Source organism: Pseudonaja textilis, chromosome 1 (genome assembly GCF_049901715.1).
Source record: "Pseudonaja textilis isolate UNSWEBS1 chromosome 1, rPseTex1.2, whole genome shotgun sequence".
Classification (NCBI taxonomy): Eukaryota; Metazoa; Chordata; class Lepidosauria; order Squamata; family Elapidae; genus Pseudonaja; species Pseudonaja textilis.
Window position 1 is genome coordinate 79,901,767 of NC_141990.1, and position 13,644 is coordinate 79,915,410.

The 13,644-nt window shown below is 39.2% G+C and overlaps 1 protein-coding gene across 1 annotated transcript in view; it reads left to right on the forward strand.

Annotated features, from left to right (window-relative positions):
* Nucleotides 1-420: 420 nt before the first annotated feature.
* The window catches only part of CNKSR3 (CNKSR family member 3), a 77,899-nt gene continuing 64,675 nt past the window's right edge, over nt 421-13,644 (forward strand). Inside the window, exon 1 of the mRNA XM_026705030.2 lies at nt 421-747. Within this exon, the coding sequence (XP_026560815.1) occupies nt 696-747 (52 nt within the window). The 5' untranslated portion in view covers nt 421-695. The remainder of the gene's footprint in view (nt 748-13,644) is intronic.

Genomic DNA, 13,644 nt, shown 5'->3' on the forward strand with positions numbered 1-13,644 from the left:
AGATTTCCAAGCTCTGTTACACGAGGGATAAGAAATCCACGCGTGGTTTTCTGTTCATATTTTTGAGTTGTTGTTTTTTCCCCCAAGCCCGCAGATGTGCACACTTGGCAACCACTTTTCAGCAGGCTTCATTCACATTGCAAAACAAAATACACCCGCCAGAGCAGGGAGCCTGCGTGGGCCGGGTTGGGCTTCTTTTTTGCCTTTCAGGAGTTTCACTCCAGCCCCCGCCCAGAGCCGGAGGTTGAAAAGAGCTGCGAAAAACAGGCGGGTCCCCACGACTGCAAGCAATCCCCACCCACCCCTCTTTTGTAACCTGAGCTAAGCAGCCCGAGCCCTTCCGTCCTCCATGGGGCGCGAGGGAGACGAAGCCCAGGAAGCCGCCAAGGGGGCGCGCGCGCGCGCGTGAGAGAGAGAAAGAGACAGCGCCTCCGCGCGGGTCTCTTGGCAAGAGTGCCAAGCACGTGGAGGAGGGGCTGGACGCGCAGGAGAGGCCAGCCTGGGCCGAAGGGCGGAGTTGGGAGGGTGGGCGGCTCGCGGGTTGCCCGCTCGGATGGGAATCCGAAAGGGGGAAATCCGTGGTTGGGGCCGGAGAGGAAGGAGCTAGTTGGAGCTCCCGGCGTCTGTCCCTTGCTGGAATCCGGATTTGCCGGGTGGTGGGACCCAGAGCAAAGGCTGGACCGAGAAATAAGAGGATGGAGCCCGTAACCAAGTGGAATCCGAAGCAAGTTGTGGAATGGACTAAGGGTAAGAAATAGGACTCCGTCTGCTCCTCCGCTCTTGGCTCTTTCTCCGGCTCAGCTGTTTGCTTAAAGGACGCTTCCAGCCCTCTTCTGCTTCTTCTCGAAACTTTTCTTGGCTAACTTCTCATCTTTGTTCCTTCTTTTCCCCGGGTCTCCCGATCTCTCCTGCCGGGCCCCTCTTTGCCTCCGATTCCCGGGTTCTACCGAGGGAGGAGGACGTAGATCACAGAGGGATCGTGCCTGCCGTTGTTTGCCGCTCTTCATCTGAGAAGGGCTTTTGCAAAAACAAACGAACGAACAACCCCAGTTCCTTGGCTACGAGCAAAACACACGCGCGCACATATTCGCCGATCTCCAGCAAGACCAGCTGGCCTCCCGCGCGGGTAAACAAACAAGCCAGCTCTCCGCGGCCCTTGAGCGCCTTATGGCAGTTTGGGATGAAGGCTTGGGCTCTGGGAGCCGATCGCGAGAGTTCACTGCTTTCCAGCTTTTGATGGTCATGCAAAAAGAAAAAGAAAAAAACAAACACCACACTCCGCCAAGCATTGGCCAGAGTCTAGTGAAGAAGAGAGCACGCGTGACCGTTGCACGTTAGGGCGCTCTTGAAGGAGAATAATGGGCATAGCGGTTCATAGGAAAGCCGAGGATCCCCATCTAAAGTGACCCCTCTCCCCCACCTCCGAGCTGCCCATTTAATGTTTGAAGCCAAGCAGGGTTCAAAATGGCCAGGAACCACCAGAAGAAGATGTGCGTCATTGGAGCCTGAGAAATATACGAGATTCCAGAGCTTCCCTTTTGAACGGATGTCCTGTTAGTAACTGAGGGTGTTTAAAGAAATAAATAATAAGTTATCTTGCATGTTACTGCTAAAGGTTGAGGTGGTAGGTTTTGCAGCTACCTCCTAGGTAAAATGCCAGTCTGAACGCAGCCCAATGTGTTTCTGGCCAAACATGCGGTGCTCCAGAACATTTCAATTTTAGGCATCACTTGTTTCCAAGAGAAAAGTGAATCCTAAGGGAGCATTAGTTGATTGGCAGCATTCCCGAACTTTTATAAACAACCCTGTTCCACCCCTCACTCCAAATAATGCACCACCTGTCTATTTAGATCAGGCTGGTCTACCTGGATGTGCAGAACCACAACCACTTCCATAATTTTGAGCCAGCTATCAGAGTGGCCCTGCTGGATTGGAGATATGTGCAATCCTGATATTGCAGAAATGCTTTTTGGGACTTCTGCTGTTTTTGATAAGCAGTTTTCTTTGATGTGTTCAGCTTCTAGGATATCTAGTTCAGGATATTTATCACTATTTGGTATTGTCAAAGATCTTCATTAATAATAAACAATCTTGAGTTGTGCTATACAGCCTTCCTAGTTTTCCCTCCACTATTTTCTAACTTGATCTTCATGAATTTTGGATGTTCAGCACAGTAGGATAATTAATTTGTTTCCAGAACGTATAAAAATAATAGATTACCATTTCAGTGAAAGATACATTTAATGCGGTAACTGCAAATAAGGATCCTTAAAGGTCACTGTAGAAGAAACACCTGGGTTAAAAGCATATTATAATTTTAATTATTCGCATGAAGTCATTATTTTGAAAACTTTGAAAGGAAACATGAAAGGTTGTGTATGCCAGGCAGAAACCATTGCCCGTGGCTCTTTCTGTATTTTTGTTACGTGATTTTACTCTCTTGGCCCATGGGCTTTGGTGGAGGCTACCACTAAAACATCTTTTATATTTCATTCAGGTTGAATTGAATGTTAATCCTTTCCTTTCTCTTTGCACTTGTACACCACTTATGCTTGGTGTATTAAAAGAGAACATGTGATACTTTCAATAATCCTGTTCATTTAAAATGTCTTTTAGACATGTGAAAATACATGTAAATGTGGCTAAATTATTTCACTCTGAATAGATAATGATCTGAAAATTTTTAAAATTTGTTTTTGTAAATGGAGTCTTGTAAATCATGAAAATGGATCCTATGACTCTGAAAACACTTGTGCTTATTTTGTGGCTTTATCCCTTGCCTCATGTGTGAGAGGTTCCTTTTTAGAGCTTTCTGGTCTTTCTGTGCGTATCTTTCTGGAAAAAAACTTCTTCAAAAGAGAAATTATGGAGGGTTTTTAAAGGAGGGGCGAAGGAAGAAAGGGAAATAAGAGGCGATGGGATGGAGGATCTTTCTATATGAAAGGGAAATTTGACTGTTTTGTCATGCTGCTTTAAAAAGAGAATTGAATATGTCACAGCTGATCTTGTACAACAATATAGGCAGCTGCATCCCAACAGAAGAAATCTGATTTTGCCATTAGCGTAATAGCTCCTACTATAGGAAAGGTATCATCGCTTTGAATGGGTTATAGTTCAGCTAAGGAATAAGATCGCAATATGCCCAAGGTTTGCTGGCCTGCATTGTCAAAAGTCCCTCAGCCACTTTGATTCTTTATAGAAGTCATGTAAGAAGGACAGGTTAACATTTGCACTACTACATGACCTTGACATAATTCACTTTAATTGTGTGGTATGGTCCATTTTGGCCTAGTGCAGTATTTTTCAGGCTTGTCAACCTTGAAGATAATTCAAACTCTAGAATTCCCCAGCTAGCAAATCAACTTCAAACGGGCAAGGTTGAGAAACACTAGTCCAGTGGATTGCATAAACCAATTTGTTATGGATTATAAATAATGGCTTAGTGTGATATGTGAAATCAGTCTGTGGCTGAGTTGATGCAATAGTCTAGGCTAAAGTTGGTTTGTTTGCATCTTAGCATTCTACATGAATCAATATTTATGTTTTAGATTGTTACATGTACAGGTAATCATTGACTTACGCCCACAGTTGAGCCCAAAATTTAAGTTCTTAAGGGAGACTCTTGTTCAGTGAGTTTTGCCCCATTTTATGACCTTTCTTGCCACAGTTAAGTGAAGCATTGCAGTTGTTAAATTAGTAACACGGTTGTTAAGTGAATCTGGCTTCCCCATTGATTTTGTTTGTGAAAAGTTTGCAATAGGTGATTACATGACCTTGGGACAAAGCAAGTTACCAGTATGAGCCAAGTGCCAATCATCTGACTTGTGATCACATGATCATGGGGCTGCTACAAAGGTCATAAGTGAAAAATGGTCATAAGTCTCTTTTTTCAGTGCCATTGTAACTTTGAACAGTGACTAAATAAACTGTTGTAGCTTGAGGACTATCTGTACATAATTAATTGTAGTTTATTTAGTGAATTGTAATTTATCTGGCCAAGCATCTTGTGCAAATTCATCTGTTTTACATGTACAGTTGTTAATATTCCAAAGTGAAATCATGGTGTTTTTTTTTAACAGCATTAAACTCATTTATAACAATGTTATTTCCTTATTAAAAAAATTCTAGGTGCTTTCTCAGTAGCTGGATTCTGTATCATATGAAGTCATGGTGGGTTTTAATCATAGTTTATTGAATGAACAATAGCAATGTTTCACTTGTATTTTTAACAATGATTTGCAGACAATGGTTCACCCTATTGTAACAATACTTCAGCCAAGTAGAGATGGCATCAGCATTTCTGGTTGGGAAAGTTTCCACCCTTTTAGAAAACATACAGTCACCAAAGAATACTTAGAGCCTTTTCAGGGTAGGAGTTCATTTGTAATCCCGAAAATAGTCCAGCTGAATAACTCAGGGCATGGAAGGGAGGCTTCAGTCTTGTCTCTCTCTGCATTGTTAGTTAAATAAACTGCACAAGTAGTTTGTTTAACTACAAGGTCACAGCAGCTATGACTTGATTTATCCCTTATACAAACCAAAATGAATGAAACCCATCAACTTATATTATTAGCACACTGTGAACCCAGCCACTGAGTGGAAGAATTATTTTATAGTTGTAGCTATCTTTATATTTTCAGTATCTGACCCACATTGTGTGCTAGTGGTCTCACAGTATCAGGTTTTAAAAAAAATTCTCCAAATTGTTTCATGGAGAAACAATGTAATATAGGCAGAATACATTCGGAACAAATTTGAAATTACATACCCATAAATAATTTAGTGATTACAACATCATTTGGATTTTATTTTTAGACCACATTCTAACTTCTGCAAGCCAGAAAATATACAGTATGCATGTTATAAGTATGAATTATGCAAATGTTACTGGTCCAGTTAGATAGTGATCTGTTTATACAAGTGCTGCATTCAATGGCTTATTTAAGTGTCACCGTAACAAGATAAGATATCTGTTCCGGTTACAAAATAATTCAATAACACAAAAAAAACTTGGGCACTTCAGCATTCTCAGTTTAGGTTTCACTGAAGTCATGAGACTTTGGTGAATGACCTCTGGCTACTTTTTTTATAGTTTTCTTATTTCTCCTTGCTATCCTTTCTGCAAAATGGCAATATTTACCTTTCATATATTCCACTTATGCCCTGATCAAATGTTCTCTGGCTACTTCAAAGTAGCTCTCCATTGTTCTAAATTGGAGAGAATTATGGGACATGTACAATCTGAAGGACTTCAGGTTTCCTTTCTTCTGGACAATTCTTAAAACTGATTTTTTCACACTCGTGCTTCTGGGATATAGAGCCACAACTCTTTGTCACCACTAGCCAGCCCAGAGAGCAATTCATTATTGGCAGGATAAAAAAAAAGTAATAATTTGCATGCATAAGATGTATAATTTAAAAGAACAAAAAAGATTTGGAAGAGAAATGGAATTTGAGAGTTAGCAGGAAAATTTGAGAACTACAGTTTGTATTCCCTTCTTCAGAAGAGAGAAAGAAACCTAATCCTTTCATAAGCCTCATACCTTGAGATCCAAAACTGTATCTTTGACTGAACGAATTGGAGTTACAATCCATAAAACCCAAGGAACTGCGATCAGAATAAAACATGGCAACCTGTCTGGATTTGAAGGTGTTATAACCTCAGAGATAAGCTTCAGTTTTCTTATTTGTAAGCAGACCTTCACTGGTACCATAATGTAAGTATGAATCCTCTTGTAGATCTCAGCTATAGAGGCAATGACTCCATGCAGGTTCTTTTATCATCGACAGTCTTAACTACCTGCCCCAAAGTTTGTTATTTCTTGTAATAGAGACAGCCATTTTTGTGTAGTGGTTAAGGTGCTGGCCTAGAACCTGGAAGACTGAGTTCTAGTTCTACCTGAGGCATCAAAACTGGCTGGCTGACCTTGGGCCAGTCATTCTCTCTCAGCCCAACCTGCCTCATAAAGTTGTTGTGGTGGTGGGGAGGAGGAGCATTGCATATGTTTGTGCTTTGTGTTATTTAGACAAGTAACAAAAGATGAAGCAAAACCCAATAAACAAAATAAGATGTGTGATATATCCTTAACAGTTTTTTTGCTGGACTGCAGTAACCATCTGTCTCTGAGTAAGGTTAGTGAGGTTAATTACAGCTCAGGAAGGCCAACAAAAACTTGCAGTATCAATCAGCTTTGGTCACCATACTATAAAACAAAATGTTGAGACTTCGGAAAAAGTGCAAAGAAGAGTAACTAAGATGATTAAGGGCCTAGAGACAAAAACATATGAAGAACCATTGTAGGAATTAGGTACAGCCAGTCTAGAGAAAAAGACTAGGGGTGACATGATAGCAGTATTCTAGTATTTGAGGGGCTGCCTCAAAAGAAGAGGGAGTCAGCTTATTTTCCAAAGCATGAGAAGGCAAGACAAGAAAAAGTGGATGAAAACTAATCAGGGAGAGAAAAGTAACCTGGAATTATGGAGAAACAAGGGTGAGGACAGTTAACCAGTGGAACAGCTTGCCTCCAGAAGTTGTATAAGCTACAGCACTATAGGTTTTGAAGAAAAGACTGGACAGCTAACTATCTGAAATGGTATAGAATCTCCTGCTTGAGCAGGCTTAGAAGACTTCAAAGATCCCTTCCAGCTCCATTCTGATTGAATCTCTGTCCCAGAAGGAAAAAAAAAATCCTTTATATTTGTTCTAATATGTACTTTGACTTGCTTTCTTCTGCTGTTTATTTAAGCTGAGCTTCCACTGATTAATCAAGGCTGGGACTAACTACACTGCATGATTTTAATTCATTGCTTTGGGATTTCATAGGAGTCATTTAAAACCAAGTCAACAGCTGATTAATTACACTGGTGTTAAGTTACATTTGGAATTGTTTAAGAAAAACTGGCTATTATCTCAGCTTTGATTTCTATCTAGATTTCTTACATTTTCATAGTAATTGGCCAAAGTGAATGCTATACATGAATGTTACTAGATTTTTTAAAAATAAGAAGTAGCATTCTTGGTAATACAAAGTACAACGTAATTAATATTTTGAAGTGACACTTAAGAATAAAGAAGAAAACATTTTGCAGGTTGGCCCATACCTTAAGCTAAACCATTATGTGGCTTGTTTGGTTTTCGATTTTGGTGATGTGCAAAGTGACCCATTAGTACTTAATCTAAAGGACAGACAGATTGAGCCCCCTTCCTTGTTCAACAAATAATGGTTTATTCATCCAATGTTAGAAATCCTGTATTAAAAATCCCAGATTAGTATTATGGTGTTTCACAGCCTTTTGTCAGGTGCAAAAGAGTAGGACTACACATGAAGTTATTGTTAAATTGATTTGTTACTCATGTCTATGCACAGGAATTTACTCAACTAATGGTTAATGTACTTTAACCAATGGTTAGCTCTATTTTGGCGGCTAGATCAACAGCATTCAAGAGGTGTTGGACTTCAATTGTGATTACTTACAGATTCTAGGCTGATTTCTCTTTTCACTCCAGCCGCAAGTTCTGCCACTCTTTCTCCTACGCTGTTCTGGATAATTGAAGTGTCCTGTTGAAGAATGTATAACAGTTGTTCCTACTAAACTTCACTTGCTGGGTTAGTGTCCACCAGGTTATGCTGTGAAAGCTTTTCCTAAATTCTGAAGGGTTTATTGGCTCAGGTTCCTGGCATGGCCACCTGGGAATGAAAAAAAAGTGTCTCTCACTTACTCCCTTTCTGCCTGCCAAATGTATTATCCTACCCAAATTTACGTTTTTAAGGTCTTTTTAGAGCTTTGTATGCATTGATAATTATTCACAAGGACTTTAATCCTCATCTGAGTATAGCTACTCTTTGCCACTTTTTTTCCAGACACTCCCAGGAAAAAAAAGGGTTTGCCATAATGAATATATACTATGCTTCTGTGAAGTCACAAGCATTCCTTGCAGATTATTTTTAAAGCCCCACTTTTTTTCCTGTATAAAGAATAAATGTTGCTTCAGATCCAGCATGAGTATAATTATTATATGTGCCAGCAAATTGATTCTTTCCTGGGCTCTTTTGATAGCCAGGAATATACACACATCCGAATTGAGGGATAAGGCATGTTCTTAACTCAAATTCATTTTTTCTGTGGACTGCGTGGACAGAAGGGGACATCCACACCACTTCTGAGGCATTTTTCCTGCCTTGGATCTCAGAAGCTCACATTCCTAGAAAATATCATATTTTAGAACAGAACATCAACTTGAAACAAAAACTTGTATTTCCAACAGTGCCTTTATGTACCCATAGACTGATAACTGGTACCATTTGTAGAAAATAAAGTGGCAAGTGGCAACACAGACTTTTGTCTTCTGCTTTATAATTGGTCAGACGTGCCCTGGCAATCATTTTGGGAGGCACTCCCACTTATGACATCCTTTCAAAATCTAAATGTGCTCCTCTCCCATGTTTTTATCAATCATCCCTATTTAGTCCTCTCTAGAGATGATGATTATAATCTATGTTGTTCTTTTTTGGTTGTGTGACTTTACTAAATTTATTTTTTTTAAATATAACTTCTTAAATTTCTGCAAAAGATCAAACATAAAACATAAACAAAGGAAATAGGAAGGGGGGAAAATCAGGAAGGAGATAGTGCAAAGGAACAAGGGGGGAAAACTTCACCATCCTTTCTTCCATTGTGAGAACCTAAGTGTTTCCATCACTGTGCATAAGACATCGTCTTGGGAAAGGTTGTTCAAAGACTTGTAGGATTCCAAAACTAATGTCCAATATAAAGTCCAGATTAAATTGGGATTAGAAAGTGAAATGCCATTTTAGGCTCATCATCTGTACACCCAGAAACATAATGATGTATTATTAAAAGTCCCAGTGTTGTTTTTCAGAAGTGATAAAGAGAAACCTTATCCATCTGTACAGCCCAAGATCTCAGAAGCTCACATTCCTTGTGAGACAATGATACACCATGAGTATCCCCTCAGATAGGCTCAGTTCACACCCTAAGGATTCTCTTGAGATTTCTGGGATGGAGAGTGGGCTACACCAGAGCTGTACAGTACAATATGAAAATACTTTAGGAATGCATCAGCTAAAGGAAATGTTGGGAGTGACCACATTCATTTTTGCATTGTGGAACAACTAAATGAGAGCTGCTAAAGCCCATCTACTTTTAAGGATTTTTTTTTAAAGATGTGCCAAAACATGCTATCCTTTGAAACCTGTTTGTTTCCAAAGCATTCAAACAAGTATTGCCTCTAGTTGAATCACTATTTTAGAAAAAAAAAATATTGTTTGCTTTCTAAGCAAATGTATCAAGGGTTGGATATTTTAATTTTTGAGAAAGTTTATATTGGCCTGTATTTCTAAGACACACAAATAGACGTTCTGTAAAAATGTCTATTTGTGTGTCTTAAAAATAAGCCTTAATGGCTTCAGATTGTAAATGCTATAGCATTCCATTCATGAGGCATATGGAAAATGATATTTCATTACAACCATCTTGCAAATGAGCACATCCAGATGAATTGGGACCCAAACTCCCAGAATTCCCAGCAGAACTTCTGAGTATTGGGATCTAGCACATCTGGAGGACATCAGTTTAGGAAAGACTAATTAACAGTAATTACTTTGAATAATTTTTTTGCATTCACAGTTGCTAATCTGTAGCGTATGTTTTTAAAGGGTGGCCAAGCTTGTCTGGGTTGAGATTTCTTCTGGATAAAGGGATTAATTTCTATGTTTTTGTTGCATTAACATAATTCACAACCAAAGATGGTAAAAGTTAGGTATTAATGAGAGTTGAGTGCTTGCCAGAGGATGTTTTGCGTGTGAACTAAGACGCGAAGAGTATTCGATGGTGCTACAACACTTACATCTTGGTGTGTCATCAGTTGTTGCTGGCTTTAAATATCCATTTAAATCTGGGGCATGGACAAGGTTTTTTTTACTTAATAGCAATAGCATTTAAACTTATATACTGCTTTTCAGTGCTTTACAGCCCTCTCTAAGTGGTTTGCAGAGTCGGCATATTGCCCCCAACAATCTGGGTCTTCATTTTACCCACCTCAAAAGGATGGAAGGCTGAGTCAACCTTGAGCCTGGTGGGATTTGAACTGCCAAATTGTCAGCAGTCAGCAGAATTAGTCTGCAATACTGCATTCTAACCACTGTGCCACTCAAAATGAACTGTTTAATGTGATATTGTGTTTAAAGCATTTACAGAGTTTTCTGGCTTTATCATTCTATTAAATTGGCTTAACAAAAATAAATAGAGGTGGCGTCCAATCCACTTTTGTTGTGCTTAAAAGCTCCCCCAACCATAACTGCTGAAACTCAGTAACTTCATTGTTTGTTAATTTATTAAATTTTATAGGGCTACCCATCTCACAAAAAGTAGTAGTGTACAACCAAGATATAAACAATAAGCATATCAAAAAGTATAAGGCATAAATAAATATATTAGATGTTAACAACCTCAAGATTTCATTGGTACTTTGAGACCAGGAGTGGGTTGCTGGAGGTTTGCAAGGGTTCGGGAGAGCTCTTAGCCAAGATTCTGTGCAGTTCAGAGAACCCTCAAATTCCTGGCTGGCCCCACCCACCCCTCCCAGAAGTCCCCACGTGGCCCATTTTGGATTCAGGTAAGTGCAGGGTTTGCTCAAGGGTAAAAAATGGGCCTCCCGGAAGTTCAGGAAAGCTAGAAATGGGCCTGTTTCCAGCTTCCAGAGAGCCTCTGTTGCCTGGGAAGGCTGTTTTTGACCCCCCCAGAGGCTCAAAGAAAGCCTCCGAAGCCCAGGGAGGGCAAAAATACCCCTCCTACCATGGTGTAGGAGGCTGACTAGGCCATGCCCACCGTGGCCACTCCCACCCAGCAACCAGGCAGAGAACCCATTGCTAAAATTTTTGAAGCCCACCCCTGCCTGGGACCCCCAGGCCTGATGACATATTCAGGTCTTGAGGGACTTCCATAAAATAAATAGAGAGGCTGCTTTGGGATTGGGGAGGGGTGTACCATAAGATGGGAGTCCATTTTGAGTGGGAAGGATATAAGAACTGTAGTGGTGTGCACGCGTACTGGCCTGCCACTCACGCCGTCCAGTTGCAAATAGGCCAAAGCCTGGTAGTGGGCTGTGGCCCACAGGTTGGGGACCATTGCCCTAGGCCAGTGTTTCTTAAACTTATTTTTCTCTCAGGACCACTTCACACTTTTAAAAATTACGGAGGCCCCCAAAAGGGTTTTTGTTTTTGGATACATGGATGGATAGATAGCACCATATTAAAATTAAAGCATCCCCCGCTGTTACAGCTTTTCACAATTTTTTGACAGGATTTTATGCTATTATTTTTCAACACAGGCTAGCAAATAATTTTGACTTGTGATTCCTTTTTTTAAAAAAATAAATTTTATTGAATTTTTATTACATTAAAAACATAAATATATCACTCAATAACAGCTATTTGTGGTGCTTATCGTATGACAATAATTTGTGCAATTACAGATATTTGTGCATAATTACATTCTTATTCTATCTATATTCTATATTTAATAATTACCTATCCTTAATCTATCTCTAGATATAGATTAAGGATAGGTAATTTATATATATATATATATATATATATATATATATATATATATATATATATATATATATATATATATATATATATATATATATATAAATAAATAATATTGTTATATTGTTCCCACACCTTATAAAATATTGAACCTTCTTTATCTTTTAAACTCAGCATTAATTTATCCATTTCAGCACAATAACTTTCATAACAGTTTCTCTGCGAGTATATATGGCTGTTTTTTGACTTGTGATTCCTTGAGAGTGTCTTAGGGAACCCCAACAATCGTAGGACCACACTTTAAAAAATACTGCCCCAGGCCATAATTTGTTTAGATTTTAAGTCACATGTAGTTTGTAAACTGTAGTTTATGTCCGACTTTGACAAAAAATTAAAGTAAAAAATGTGAAGCAGGTCATAAATTTCTATGGGTTGCACATTGTATCACATGCACAAAGCATGATTACGAGTTGTTTAAAGAATGAATGATAAACAGTGAAGTCCAAAAAAAAAAAAGAATGCAGAAAGCACTGTGATATACTGTGGTTATTTATGAAACCTGGTTGTGATATATTCTTGCATTAACAAAGATTGACATCCCCAACATTTCTATTTTGTGAGGGAAGATTGTACACCAGCCTGTTGTCTAATGCAATAGGATATTATTGGCAAGTGATAATATATACATCTTGGGAAATAGTCAGAAGGGCAATCCCCTGATGTTACAAAAGGTATAATTAGGTCCTACAAGAGTCTTAACTAAATAAATTAGTTGTGAAACTGCATCACCAGCTGTGTGATTTAGTTCTTGTTTGTAACTGAACTCACACAGGGTGCTAAGCCATCATTTTTTTTAACCACACTTTAAACAATAATTGGCTGGATAGCAATCAAAGAAACTTCAAGATGGAACTTAATGGAATATGTGAATTCAGCCTGTATCTCTGTGAGACAGCTTCTTGTTGGTACTTACCTACATTAAATATCTGCAGAAACAGTACTTATTGCTTCCTTGCTTTGGAATGAGTTCTGATAATGAAAAAAAGCTATAGATGCTAGTGCAGTCGGAGGTATCTATAAAGGTAAAGGTTCCCCTTGCACGTATGTGCTAGTCATTTCTGGCTCTAGGGGGCAATGCTCATCTCCATTACAGAGCCAAAGAGCCAGCACTGTCTAAAGACTTTTCCGTGGTCATGTGGCCGGCATGACTAAACGCCGAAGGCGCATGGAACACTGTTACCTTTCCAACAAAGTGATCCCTATTTTTCTACTTGCATTTTTACATGCTTTCGAACTGCTAGGTTGGCAGAAGCTGGATCAAGTAATGGGAGCTCACTCAGTTACGCGGTGCTAGGGATTCGAACTGCCGACCTTTCTGATTGTCAAGCTCAGCATCTTAGCCACTGAGCCACCACATACCTGTACCAATTTCATGCATTGTTATTGTTCAGTCGCTGATTGAAATTTCATGTGTAGTTCAACTATATTACAGTTAATTCTGAAAAATGTCTTTAAAAAAAGCATTCATATTAGTAGGCAACTTTCTAGAACCTACTTTCTAGTGTGGATGCACTTTCTCCTTAATATGTTTTTGGTATGTAGTTTCTGAATGACAAACAGCATCACAACATATGGGCAAATGGAAAACACAGTTAATTTCTGATCGACAAGTTCAGCTTCTTAGCCACTGAGCCATCGCCATCACCATTGAGCCATCTATAGGATGCTTTATTCAAAGCAACTCTCATATGGATGTGATATTAGACATGTGATATACGACATGATATACAAAGGAATGGACTTTGCATTATTGGATTCTACAATAATGCCTTTATCATTGCCTTCTCCAATCCCTTTCCTTCCCACCCAGCCTGTGAACAAGTATATATTTTACTGCCCACTCTTTTTTTTCTATTGGATATGGATATCTTGAAGAATTGTGGGGTAAATACTTAGAGCAAACTTTGGGCCAAATGAAACTGTGATTGGATTTAGTACATGGGCTGGCAGTTAACTATCTCTACTTTTGAATTTTCTATTTTATTGCCAGAAATGTGTTCACAATATAATT